General features: G+C 50.7%; 2 protein-coding genes across 2 annotated transcripts; both read right to left on the bottom strand.

The window, feature by feature from the left end:
* Positions 1-6,689: 6,689 nt before the first annotated feature.
* On the bottom strand, positions 6,690-9,678 carry MAA_10277 (uncharacterized protein; the record flags this gene model as incomplete). The annotated part of the gene is made up of 3 exons (XM_007828275.1): positions 6,690-8,876; positions 8,931-8,963; positions 9,019-9,678. The coding sequence occupies 3 exons, from the start codon at positions 9,676-9,678 to the stop codon at positions 6,690-6,692; spliced, it is 2,880 nt and encodes a 959-aa protein (XP_007826466.1).
* Positions 9,679-11,086: 1,408 nt separating this feature from the next.
* Positions 11,087-11,479, bottom strand: MAA_10276 (uncharacterized protein; the record flags this gene model as incomplete). The annotated part of the gene is made up of 1 exon (XM_007828274.1): positions 11,087-11,479. The coding sequence occupies one exon, from the start codon at positions 11,477-11,479 to the stop codon at positions 11,087-11,089; it is 393 nt and encodes a 130-aa protein (XP_007826465.1).
* Positions 11,480-13,133: the final 1,654 nt, after the last annotated feature.

The raw sequence follows: 13,133 nt of genomic DNA, 5'->3' as shown, positions 1-13,133 counted from the left end.
TGGTAATACCCCCAGATTACCACTCGCAGTTGTCATTGACCCACCACCTAGTCGCCAGCTCCAATGGGAATCAACGCGCCAGGGCTCACTTATCGAGCTGTTCGAAGCGTAGGCATTGCTGAATAGACCATGTATAGACAAGGCTGGCATTCATACTCCAGGCTCATTTGCTTATTCCGATGCTTTGGTCGACCAACACAGGCGCTCGTTGGTAGCTTGCATTTCGATGTCCCTTTCTGTGTCGAATCCAAGACAGCGCCTTGGCAATGTGAGAAAAGGGCATGCAGACTCTCCTCGCGGAGGTGGAGCGTTCGGGGTTGTCGTAATCGGTGAATGCTCAAATGAGGGTTGGTGCTGACCAACGCCGCCTGAAGTAAGTTTCTCTTGTCAATAGGTCCACGGCAGGCTCCATTTCCAGCTCTGTTCTAGCCTTCGTGTGTGGACATTTTTTCTCCCTTTTCTTTTTCAGCAACCTGTCACCGTTGAAGTACGAGTGCAGAAAACGCGGCAAGAGTTGTCACTAAATACCATCATTCTGCGGGCCAATGTGCCTTTCATGCTTGAAGTTCCCTTCTGCTGAGTTATGCTCGCAAAAAGCCATGTCCTCCCACGTAATCACTCACACCAACCGCAGCACACCCATTCGGATCGCAAACACTCGCAATCTTCCCCACTCAAGCGTCTCCCATTTTGACGAAGACCCGCCCTCCAATAGTTTTTTTCTTTTTTTTTTTTGTGGTTTCCAAGTCAAGGACCACAAGCTCTTGTAACGTGCAGTTGCGTTCAACCAATTCTCGTCACACACAATTCAGAGCCCATATTCCACCACGACGCTTGTGATTGGCAACTTCGGCCTGTCTTCCCGTTTCTTCATCTTGTTTTCTAGTTCCACCCTCCGGCCCTGCTGCACTTGCAAACGTTCAGTACACACTACTGAGACCGTTTCCCTCGCAATATTCGCTTCGAGGTCAATCCCCCCGCCGTCATTCATCATATATTGAGTCGAGTTGCCGGTAAACCCCCTTCGACTGTCTTTCCACTTTGTCAGGCACACAATCTTCGCATAGCTCTCAATTGGAGATGTCGTTCGCTTTGATTGGGAGACTTCAGAGCCCGTCCACTTGTTCTTTGCCTTGCATACGTTGTCATTATCCTCACCTTGCAGAGTTCCCAGTCTTTATTAATAGGTTCAAGCTATGTATGTCTGACATATGATATAGTGCTATTAAACAATTTGTGACTGTAGCGAACTGCCAAAACGCATAAGAAGCCTCCTTGTCAAGCTTCGCAACTGAGGTTAAAACTTGTACTGCAGTGTCTTTCGCTGAACTCTCGAGGTGTCTCTTGGCCCTGCTCAGGCAACGCGGTCATGATGCTACACAATTCGTAGGTTCCCTTCTTCTGTCCCAAAATTTCTGGAGTAACAGTGGCTAACATTGCCTTTGCAGAAGCCATACTCCTCAACAACCTGAGGTCACTCTACAGTATGGTCGATATTATGGATTTTGGCGACCTAGGAAGTATCTATTCCCGATCGATGAGGTATGCAGCCCGCGGTCTCCCCCCCCCAAACAAAAAAAACCTCTTCTTTCCCTTTTTCATAAATATAGCACTGCTTAATTCCTAACTTGATTGGGTAGGAAGCGCTAGACGCAATGGATTTATTTCACAAATTTTTTGTGGTTGCGCGAAAAAATGCACTTTATTTACCTGATCTGGATCAAAATCGGTCGCTTCGAGTCATGGATCTGGGCACTGGGACCGGAATCTGGTCCATTGTGGTTGCGGACAGGTACGTTTACTTCCTGCGTCCGAACTTTCTGCTTACTGATGGTATAGATTGTATGGAAGGACCGGCCACCAGCCTGTGGTCATGGCTGTAGACCTTCATAAATTCCAGTCAAGGTTGTATGTATTCCATCATTTGCGCTATGGCAGTCTAACGGCTAATCTGGAGAAGAATCCCCCCTGGAATGACGACAGTCCAGTTTGACATTGAAGATCTGTCCTGGAATTCTTTGATTACAGGTTGCGACTTGGTTCATATTCGATTGCTTTTTGGGAGCATCCATCACGAAATGTGGCCAGAAATTTACCGAAGGATATTCCAGTAGGCAAATAAAACCAACAAGTTCCCATCCTGATCCCCAAATCGCCGCCGGCCAGAACTAACGACCTCGCAGTCACCTAACCCCCGGATCTGGATATGTCGAGCATGTTGAAATCGACTGGGTGCCGAGATGGGATAAATATACTATGCCGCAAGCGTCTGCCCTTAAGGAGTGGTCAGATCGGTTTTTGGGGGCATTAGACCGCTTTAACAGAAGTGCCAGAGTCGACTCGACTGCCGTTCATCGGACAATCGAGGGTGCCGGATTTACCAACTTTAGGGAAGAGATCATTCGATGTTATGTAAATCCGTGGATGTCCGACCCCCATGAACAAGACGTTGCAAATTGGTTCAACATTGCCTTCTCTCGTGGGGTCGACGCCATGAGTTTTGTGCCCATGATCGAAGGATTGGGCATGAGCCAGAGTAAGGTCCAAGATCTTTGCACAAGAGTCAAGAAGGAGATCTGCGTGCTGGCTCATCATGCATACTTCGATATGTAAGTCCTCTGCTAAGGCGTTCACAGCCGATTCGGAGAAGATACTAATCAAGAGTGGCTTGCACCAGACATATCTGGTCTGCACGAAGATCTCCCGACTAACCATGTTGGCGGTATAATATCTCCAAAGCCAACTTTTTGGTTTATCCCAAGCTCTTACGGCCTTCATATGGGCAGGTATAAATGAATGAACTGCATTGAGCAGCGCTTTAACGACTTCATAGAGCATAACGCAGAGTAGCACGGATCAAGGCAATCACAATTACAGATGCTGACTTCATATGTCGCGAGTTCACGGTACGGGGGCACTCACGTCAGTTTTGCCCCAATTAGCCCCACTAGTATCAGCCCAGCCTTCACCGCGCAAGTTCTCATTCCTATTCCAAAATCTAGGACAACCCATTGGCCTAACGCCAGAGGGATTACGTTCGTCATTCCGAATCACAGGACAAATTTGTGGAAAATGTTTACCTTTCCAATTCTTCCTGAGGTAAACAGGGTTGGTATGTACGAAAATGAGCACAGGTGTCGGATAAAACTGCCTCTGTTGATAGAACAAGCAAACTTGGTGTAATTTCCATCTGTCATAATGTCGGTTATCATGACTCAACTTAGCCGAAAACAGGCTCGGACGAAAGGAAGTTTTTGATATTAAATAGAGAGCTGCAGACGGAGTCTGCAGCACTCAGGGAACAAGAAGAACAATGATTTTATGACCAGCTTAGTTAACAATGAGTCTCAAAACGTGACAGGTAAAGCAATACCAGAGAGTTTTCAGCCACACTTTGAAAATCTCGCCGCATAGGAGAAAGTCAACGGTAGTATCCGCTGAGCATTTTTCTCCCGAGGCGGGATGAGGGGGAATTGACCCAACAACAATGCCAGAGGCGACTCCACCCAACTTTTCCCTTCGGATGAACTCCAAGAAATGTTCTAGGCGGATATAATCCTTGCTAGCCGGGAAGATCCAGTGGTTTGGCGAGAGGGAGTTTTCTCCTCTTTACCTACTGAATACCATTGTACTCCGTCCTGAACATATTTCGACGTGTATAGCACCAAGTGATCTCCCACATGGAAAGGGCCATTATCGCCGAACCATAATTGCCTTTCGAAGCTGTCAAGACCAAACATCATATCCAAGGGTATTTCCACTCCCTCTCCCTCAGCACGTTGCGAAATTGGAAACCCAGAACCCAAAACATCGCCTCGAAAGAGTCGATGCCGGCAAGTCGACGGCGTCTCAGAATCACCCAGTGTTAGTTGGGTCTTAATCTCGAATCTCGTGTTTGCCTGCCTCTCGGCTGTACGAAAGATCGTTGCTGATATGGTCCTGATATTCGAGTCAGGTTGCCTCAAGGATGCTTGAAACACGCTAGCTGTTGGATTGTTTGTGCAGCTTCGTCAAGTGGGCTCCCTACGGTGAGCATCACGCGTGCTAAGTCTTCATCCTCATTGCCTTGAGGGGGTTCAGATTGCTCGATTGCAACGCGCGTTGTTTCGTAAAGGGCACAGTCTACAGAGGTCAGGATCCGAGGGTTGGAGTGAACTTGAGAAAGACCATTCACGTCTGCTTACCTTTGTAACAATATCCAACTACTCCCACGAGCCACTCAAGAAGCTTCGTTGTTCCCCAAATCTTCTGGACAAAGTCCTTACAAGAATCTGCTTGCGCCTCAGTCGGGCTGCCCGTCCATATCACGAGTCTGAATAGACCGATAGTGCCGTGGGGAACCTGTTTGTTGCAGAACTGTTGGTTCGACCCGAACATTGTGCAGTGCAGTTTCGTAATAATATTTAGCGTGAGAAGGGGTGACGAGCTTGATCTCCATAGTGATGAGGTCGCTCGAATATTTTGTCGTTGTTGGGCTGTGTGAATCACAACGTGATGATTGATTCCAATGAGGGAAAGTTTGAATGGTGGGATCTGACGAGGTTGAAAAGATTTGCGTGAAAAAGTGAGGCGGTCTCGTCACGCGGACTCATTGGCTCACAACATACCAGTCATGGATCACTGACATCTACCCAATAACTGTATTTGCTGGTCCCTCCGTGAGCAAGTTGCACTGCTCCGAATCATATGAATTCTAAGTCTTTCCACCAATGAGTCACTAACCGCTATCACCCACCGAAATAGCCCTAGTTTAGTGTGGCGCTAGTGTTCGGCCCCCCACCGACACGCTTCAGCTTCCATCCCAGCCCGTTCTGTTCTCGCCGAGGCTCACATGACCTTCTGGAAGACAATAGCGACGCGGTAGCTTACTTCAAGCGGCCCGATAACACTTGTTCATGACCTCTTACTGAATGTATTGAGGGACGTAGCAGCCCCCGCCAACAGAAGTGAACAAGGAGTTTGCGACTTCGATGTATGATCAATTGCAAGCATTCACTTCCATAACCCTCCAAAGTCCTTGCACGGAACAGTATCCTGTGTTCCAGAGCAATGCTGCGGATCGATGGAGCAGGTTTGTTTGGGTGGATGCTGATGGTACGGAGCTATAGCAAGTTCTATTTGCTGATCCTGCCGCTGTTCCTCTGCCGAACTTCGGCAATGTTTGTCGCAGGAAGTCATATTTCATTTCTCCAGCAGGGGCCGGCCTAGAGTTTGGTCAACCAATTCTGCCCAAAACTGTGTCATTGCCGCAATGGAAAGACAATTCTTACAATCGCCAGGTCTCATTTTGCACTGCTCGTCTCGACTTACAAGGCATTCTGTACTACACGTAACCACTCGAGAACACGAAACTTCCTCTGCTCGTCTTGAACTCCGAGCCGTCGAGTTCTTATGGAACTGAATGCACTCCTGCAGGCACCCATACAAGTTGGATGCGACCAGCAAAACGGCTATTGTGTGGAGTGCAAGCAAGGCGCATGTGAACAGCCAAGACGGCTTGACGAGGGAAAGGTCGAACAACGGGTTGTTAGGGATAGAACCAGGTGTATGGAGTCAACGCGCCGATGATAGACAGCTGGTTTTTAGCCACAGCGCTGGAGGCAGGGGCCGGTCCTCGTAGTCACCTCTGAACTCACTCCTCAGAAAGTCTCAGAAGTTTACGGCAAGGATGCCGGATCGAATGCTAAGCAAGCATTTCCAAAACATCCCGACAAGTTATTGTCCATCAAAGAGTGCTGGAACCATCGGGAGAAATGGAGCTTTACAGCCGCATCCTTGGTGTCGCAAGGCGAAGGCATGTGCCGTTGTCCAGGGCCTTCCCGGCCAGTCGGAACGCAGCTTACTCTTGTTGCTACTGGAGAGTGGACAAAGGCACTACTTTGTTGCAATGATAATAATTCTGGAAGCGAAGCAATGAACGTCATTCTGTCCATAACCACCCAGGTTGGTGCGACGCTCGTTCGAGGACGTAGAGCCTCAATACCCTGAGCTGCTCCCGGATGATCGTGAAAATGAGCTCTCGAAGTTTCCTTTTCTACAGAAACATCCAGACCTAACGAGCGCTGACTATTGCGATTATCTGGTGAAGTCCATAATGATCGACAGCCCATCCTTCGAAAGCGACCGACAATTACTCTGCGTTCCTGCGTCGCGTATGACTAAACTAACTCGCCAGTCTCGCGAAGTAAGCACAGCAAATATAGAAATATAGTAATTACCGATGTAGTACCCAAAACTACTACAGCTGACATGTTAGTTCAGCAGGCGATTGTACTAGAATGGCGGCGGAGTCGGGTTTTTAACAAACAGCCAGGTTTGGACCTGAAGCTCAAGTAGCACCCACTTTCTAGGAGGCAGCAAAACCTTTCAAGGTAGTAGTAACAGATCGATTCAGACACTCCCAACGAAGTGGCAGTGTTCGATGCGAAATCCCCGGTATCTCGTACTATCTAGCGAAATACGCCATAATAGTTGCCATTCTGAGAAGACAGTCCGGGGTCTCGCAGTGGATGGTGACGGCACCCCAAACTCAACCGCCGTCTTTTATACCGCAAGCATAGGAATAGCCGCCAAATGTTGACATTGTCTTCGCAAAGACCATTTTGGGCTTCCTTGAGCTCCTTAATTCTCTATATTGACTCTTTGTGGGATTGGCGTCGTCTCGAATAGTACCGAAACGAGGTAACCAGTTACGCTGATGAATCTTTTTGCGGAGCTTCCAGTAAACTCTGAATGCTCATAGCAGTATATGATGTATTGGACATAGTAAGCGGAACTGATCCGGCCCTCGGCCTGCTCCGATATGCCCAAGAGAACCGATCTTGGGCCCCTGGACTAGGCATGACCATCCTCTGTTGGCTAGGCCCACCTTTGTTACCTTCGGTAGCTACCTCAGCATGCGAGGCAAGCCCTTTTCTGGGTGCATCAGGCAAACGCTGACGCGCACGTACCAGTGGTGCTGTCCCTGTCTGGTGCCGAACCACTCCTATGGTCGGACTAAGTTGGTTATCTTCTTCGATCAGTTGCTGCTCGGCCGCGGCGTCATCGGCGGTGCGAATTGCATTTTGATCGCCTTGAGTATCTTGGCGGCTCCGTCTGACCGGTCTTGAAACGCTTTGGAGTAGCCCAATATCAAGTTCATGCCTGTTAACCCGCGGTGGAGGCTGGCGAGTTGGAGAGTTTGTTCCAGCATCCGTAGACCGCAGTTCCGGTGACGTTTGACCGACTCGTAGGAGACTGGTTTTTGGAATCGGGGCTGGCGAAGCCCCGGGCTGTGAACGCAATCCAGGAGGCCCGGCAGACGTCGAGGTTACAGAATTGGGAGTGCTCGTATAGTTGCCAGCTTGCTGCTGTTTGTCCGATGGGGATGCAGCCATCCCACTTCGACCTGTGTTCTGTTGGCTGGAATTCCCATCACCTTCAGAGCCGTTTTGAGATGGTTTGCGACGGTTCGGTGAGCCAGATATTGATTGCCTTGAGCTCTGCCGCATGCTCACCATCTGATCTTCCCCCAGAAGCGTGTTTCCACCTACGGCAAGCAAGCCGTTGTTCTCGTCCGGCGCATGTGCGTTAGATTTTTGTCTTCCCGCTTGCATTTCCCTCTCCTCGTCTGATGAGGGCCCGTCGTATGGATCCTGTTTCCGTTGGTGAGTGCTTCGCCGGGCGACAGACTTCTGAGGCCCGATCTTTCGCACTTTGTGAGGCCGCTGTGGTACAGGACCAGCACGGCGCTTCCGGCCCGCAGGTCGCCTTCTTCGCTCGGGCATCCACGAACCGACCGCTTCCTCGTCTTCTCTGCCGTCTTCTTCCTCGCGATCTTTAACAGGGACGAAGTAACATCTCTCAGAGTCACAGCGAAGCTCGTACTCTTCCTCTAAACATTCCCCTTCGCCAGGATCCGCAGTGTCCCAGGACCTCTTACGGCAGTCCACTTGCAGCGTGTACAATGTCGGATGCAAGTCCGGGTGCGTGCGTTTGAATCTCACCCAAACCCATTGATTAGGTTCCGCTTGTCCCTTCAAATCAACTTTTATAGTTTCCATAGATATGGCATAGGTCGTTGGAGCAACGGGACGGTGCGTTTCTCCAGACCTCGTGTTGGCCAGCGGTTTCCAGTGCTCGGTGCGTATCGTGTGCGGCTTAATCGTGAGCGCGCCTGGGTTTTCATCGTCGGCCTGCAAGGCTTCCCAATATGTTTCCAGCTCGTCAGAATCGGGTGCCTTGACCTGCTGGAATCGCCTTGTCTCAACCCATTTTCGTCTTCGGCGCTCTTTTGCGGATATTATGTACCCGAAGCACACTTCGCGAAACCTTGCGACGGCGTCGTCTAAGAATGGTATACACGCGCCAAGGTGCACGGCTTTGCTGTAGCTCAGATTAGCGCACAGTGTCCTTTCCTTTCCCTGGCGACGCAGAGCAGCATACCGAGCAATGTTGGATGACAGAATTTCAACCTCAAAGTTGGCCTGGCGGCCCTCGTCCCTCATCTTGTCTCGCAGACCACAAAAGCGCTTTATGCACACATCTCGGATGAGTTCGTTTGAGGCCGGGGGTCTCCCGAAAATGTAAACCTTGGTGACATGGGGAATTTTCCGAATAACGCTTTCCGCCAGTGCAAACCCTTCCGTATATGCGTCGATGATCATCTCTCTCAAGCTCTTACCCGCGAACAGATGCCCCCCTATCTCGATGTCCTGACATTCTTCTGTCATACGATGGATATGTCGCTCTAGGAGTCGGAAGGAGCCCGGCGGTAAACGCAACTCTTTGCATTTTGCTTGCAATTGGGCGAATACGTCGGATATACCGCCAGGACGACTGTCAGAGTTGCAGAGCAGCTGCGTGGCCCGACCCAACCGTTCAACGGCGGATACATCCTATATCGCAATCAGTACGAACTCGTCGCCATTCATGTACATCTTTAGCCATACCACGATTCCTCCCCCACAGTTGACAAGAACTTCCTATTGAGAAGTTAGTTCTGTCTTTGTTTTCTCGAAGCGCAGGTCTGTCACGAACTTTCTCGATGTTGGAGTCCTCGGGCTCTTTGTCCTTCTCCGCTTTCCGCCTCAAATGGTTCAGATAATGGAAGACTGCCTCCATCTCAGATTTACAACCAATCGCGGATGGGAAACCGCCGGATATCGCGCATCGCGCAAGTCGCTCTTGCATGAGATTTCCCTTCCGGCCTCTGGTGTATGCTGCGGGCACCGTAATCCACGCTTGTTCTGGGGGCCCGTAGCCCTTCTTCTGCCTATGCTCCTCGATCCGTTTCCAAAGAAACGCGAAAATCTTGGTGAGATTATCGTCAAGGACGTCCTCCACTGGGCCATGATTCGCACAGAGGGCTCGCATCTGTGCTCCTTGCGAGCCAGGCTCGCATAAGCTCACGTCCAGTGCTTGCTTGATCCCATATACCTCTTCTTTGTCAGGGGGAGGATGAAACCCGGCAAGGTCGATGCTCGTGCCTTTGTTGGGAATTTCCTTTGGGATCTGCCCGGGTGGCTCTGCGGGAAATATGAAAGCCGTGGGATACAGAAACATTGGGCCTTCGTCCCCGTATGCATTTTGGGACTTGCCCACTTCTACTTCCTCAGGTCCATCAGCACCGAACACGGAGGGAGCAGCGTGGGTGCTCCCAAAATCGACAGCAACAATCGCCCCCGGCGCGCCGTCCATGCTGAGAGGTGTATGACGTCAGATCTCGCACATGCGGTGGGTAGGATTGAAGTTGTAGAGTTTCGCGCCGGGCGCAGGATTTGGTTCGTAGAATCGGAAACGAGCAGTTGTCATGTCCGCGATGGAAATTGTGGTTGAAGCCAAGGTGGTGGAGCTTCTTCAGTTAGGACCTCCACGGGTGTTGTAGGGTGGTTTTTCGTGTCGCGGTTCCACACGCGTCGATAGTTAAATGACGCGACTCCCCTGACTTCTCCTGGCCTCAGGTTAGCGAACCTTGGAGATTCACCTCATGTACCTTCCAGAGCTTCCTGGCTCGTAAACTATGTTTGTTTTGGTGCGGGCCAACATAATTATCGCTGTCATTTACAGACTGTGTTTTCCGTGGATGTACAACGTGTACGGTAGATTCTAAAACTACTCGACTGAACCCACCCCTGTACCAGGCCGTTGACTCTACACGGTCAACAGATCCAGTCCCAATGCCGAGCGGCCATGTTTGGCGCCGAAGGGCTGGCCCCTGATATCCGAGCAGTATGGAACACTTCAGCGTGGGCACATGGATGTACTGAGGCACAGGATACAAGTCCCACTTGCCCTTCGGCTTGCATTCGGGATTTACAGAAATTTGGGGCCAGTGTCGAGCCACACAATAGCGGCTATGGTTGAGCGTGGAGGCGAAAGCGTCGCCGGCGCAGAAGGCGTCGAGGGTGTTGGAAAAGCGGGTCGACACCTTGTTGGCGACGATCTAGGCCGCCGCGTACTCCAGTGAGGCTACGTTCAAGAGCCCGTCCCCATTTGTTCCACATCGAGTGGGTTTATAGTCATCATCTACGCAGCTCAAAATTTGATGTAGGCGCAGCACTGTCTGACCTTTTATGCCTTATCTTTGGAGCGCAGGGTATTGGAGGTAAGGGTGGTCGGCGCGACAATTACTGATCCGTACGTTTCAGTTTGGGATTGTTTGATCTGTCTTCGGTAGCCGATGTCTTGTGAGGCTTGAACAAATGCTGATTTCCCTGAATAGCAGACGACCGGTGCCCTCTTTCGTTCACGGTGCATAATGAGTCGCACCCATGAATTATATCCCGAAGCTCGAGATATCTCCTTCCAAGAAAGAACAATACTTTCGAAGTAGTTGGGCGTTATTTGGGAGACTTCGCGAACGACATCTATCAAGATATAAAACATCTGCCGTCTGGTTCTGAACATTGGAGACTCTGATTAGCTTTAAAGGCCTGAGCCGCCCGCACTTTCATCGGCAGTCGACAGGCGAGGATCCTCGGGAACTGGAAACCATCGTGGGCCAGCTGGCTGAATCGGTGCAGGTGGTTATTGTTTTAAACTGGACGGGACGAGCCTGTTTCACAAGACTTGGCTTCCTTTCCCCCCACCCCACCCAAGATCACCGTCACCGGTGTCCAAGGTACTGCAACAGAGAGGCCAGGTATCCTCCGTCTTTCTTCGCCTCGCCCATGTCGATCCTATGTTCGTCCTTCAGGGTGTAGTCGCGGAAGGCTTCAAAATCATGCCACACCTTGACCTCCTTGGACCTCCGTCGCGCGTCGATCAGGTCCACGATGTTGACAAGCGGGTTCTTCAAATGCTTCTTGCATTCTGACATGGAGTGGCTTGGAGGTATACGGACCTCACGGCATAGAGCCTGGTATCCCTCGAGTTTCCCTTCCTCTGTGAGCTCTTCACCACGATGATCATGTTCCTGCGACTTGGAAAAGTAGTATGATTTGAGTTCCTCGCGCATCGCAAAGGTGCGCTCCTGTGTATACTGTTCGGAGCTAGGCATCCATTCCCGTAAGAATCAAGAATGCAGGGGTATGTGAGCCACCGGCTGAGAAGGGTTCAATTGCAGTGGCAGGCTCTCGAGTAGCAGGCATACCAAGATAGGATGGCCTGGGTCGCCTGGTGGCTACCAGCTGGAGGCCAGGGTCCTGTTCGCCGCCAAGTCGATACGGCGTCAAACATCGGTGGGACCGGCATTGTCGTTGAGGAGCTGGACTTCCACACCTTCACTACTCAACTCCTGCCACGGCGCATGACAGACATAAAACCCGACATAATATACGCCTATGCGATGCTGGCTATTCCGTTGACCCGCCTTTGGGACGTTCCTTAGTCTCAAGAGACATTTCGGCATCTTGCACCAGCAGTGTTGTCATTCTAGAAGCTTGGTAGAGACTGTGTGGCATGTACTTTGACAGGCAAGTGCGCTGGTTGGGGATCGTAAATTCGACGGTGTACTCACTCAGTCAATGACTATCACAGGCGTGCCACAATATCCGCAACGCCGACCGGGAATAATTCACACTTCCTTTCCGCCAAGAGCGCAAGTTGGGCATCTAATACCAGGAATCTAAGCCAGTAGTCATGTGCTCTACCGCAAAAGGAAAAGACATTTGGGCCACTAGTCCCCCGAACCTTAGGTCCGTAGCTGATAAATCTATCCATGTCAACAGGCTCTGATGTAGTTGTGGCATTGCCAGGGGCACTCCTGACCCGTAAAAGCATCGAAATGGGCCTGGTATTTCGAACAAGAGAGTTATGAAGTACCATTCTGCTAGTTATGTTGTGAGATGAAAGTAAATCGAGAGGCTATGTGCAGGAGTGAAAGGTCTTGTGAGAGGCCGAAGCGGTGGGATGAAAAGCGAATATTGGAGTATCACGGAAAGGCAGGACAAATGTTGAGCGTCTCCAGCTTCCCGTATTTTCGAACTCGACCTTTTTACACCAGTGGACTGAGGACTTGCGGCCATGCATTGCTTGCATGGCAGCCGTTTTAGGTGGTACCCCTGAAAGACGGCGACGAAGACGATCGCGCCTGATCTTAAATGTCTTGGCCACGGCCCTCTGCTTGGCCTTTGGATTGTTTCTGAGGTATTGAACAGCTTCCTCTGCACGTAAGTCAATATTACGAATGGTGTAGTTATATTATGTATCTCCCATATCTCGCGCCCCCCTTAGCTGTTGTCGATTGCGGCAGCGCCTAGGTTCGCGGGGACCCGCGACTTTAGAATTTCGCGGGACCCCGCCTACGAAAAATTTGTACTGACCTTACTGGCTGCCACTAAACATGTCTTCACTCTTCCACTCATTTGTAGAGCCATGAGCCAACTTCCTAGTTCGGCGTTTGCTGCGTCATTTCCCAGTGACTGTCTACCTCCAGAGGCAGATTACCTATCACGAGATGCACTCTTCAGCTCCATTAATGCGTGGGCTGTGACGAGGGGGTATGCCTTCACAACTGGAAAGTCAACAACGGGGAGGAGCGGGAAACGGACTGTCACATACGCGTGCGATCGATCTTGCCGACCACCAAGTGAGACCGCAGAGCGACAACGCAAAACGACAAGTCGTGGAACCAACTGTCCATTCTCCGTTCTAGCTAAGGAGTCACTCGACAAAAAAATCTGGACTCTCCGACACCGGCAAGACCCGCGTTT

Source organism: Metarhizium robertsii (assembly GCF_000187425.2).
Source record: "Metarhizium robertsii ARSEF 23 chromosome Unknown MAA_Scf_26, whole genome shotgun sequence".
Classification (NCBI taxonomy): domain Eukaryota; kingdom Fungi; phylum Ascomycota; class Sordariomycetes; order Hypocreales; family Clavicipitaceae; genus Metarhizium; species Metarhizium robertsii.
This window is presented reverse-complemented; position numbering and strand designations above follow the sequence as displayed.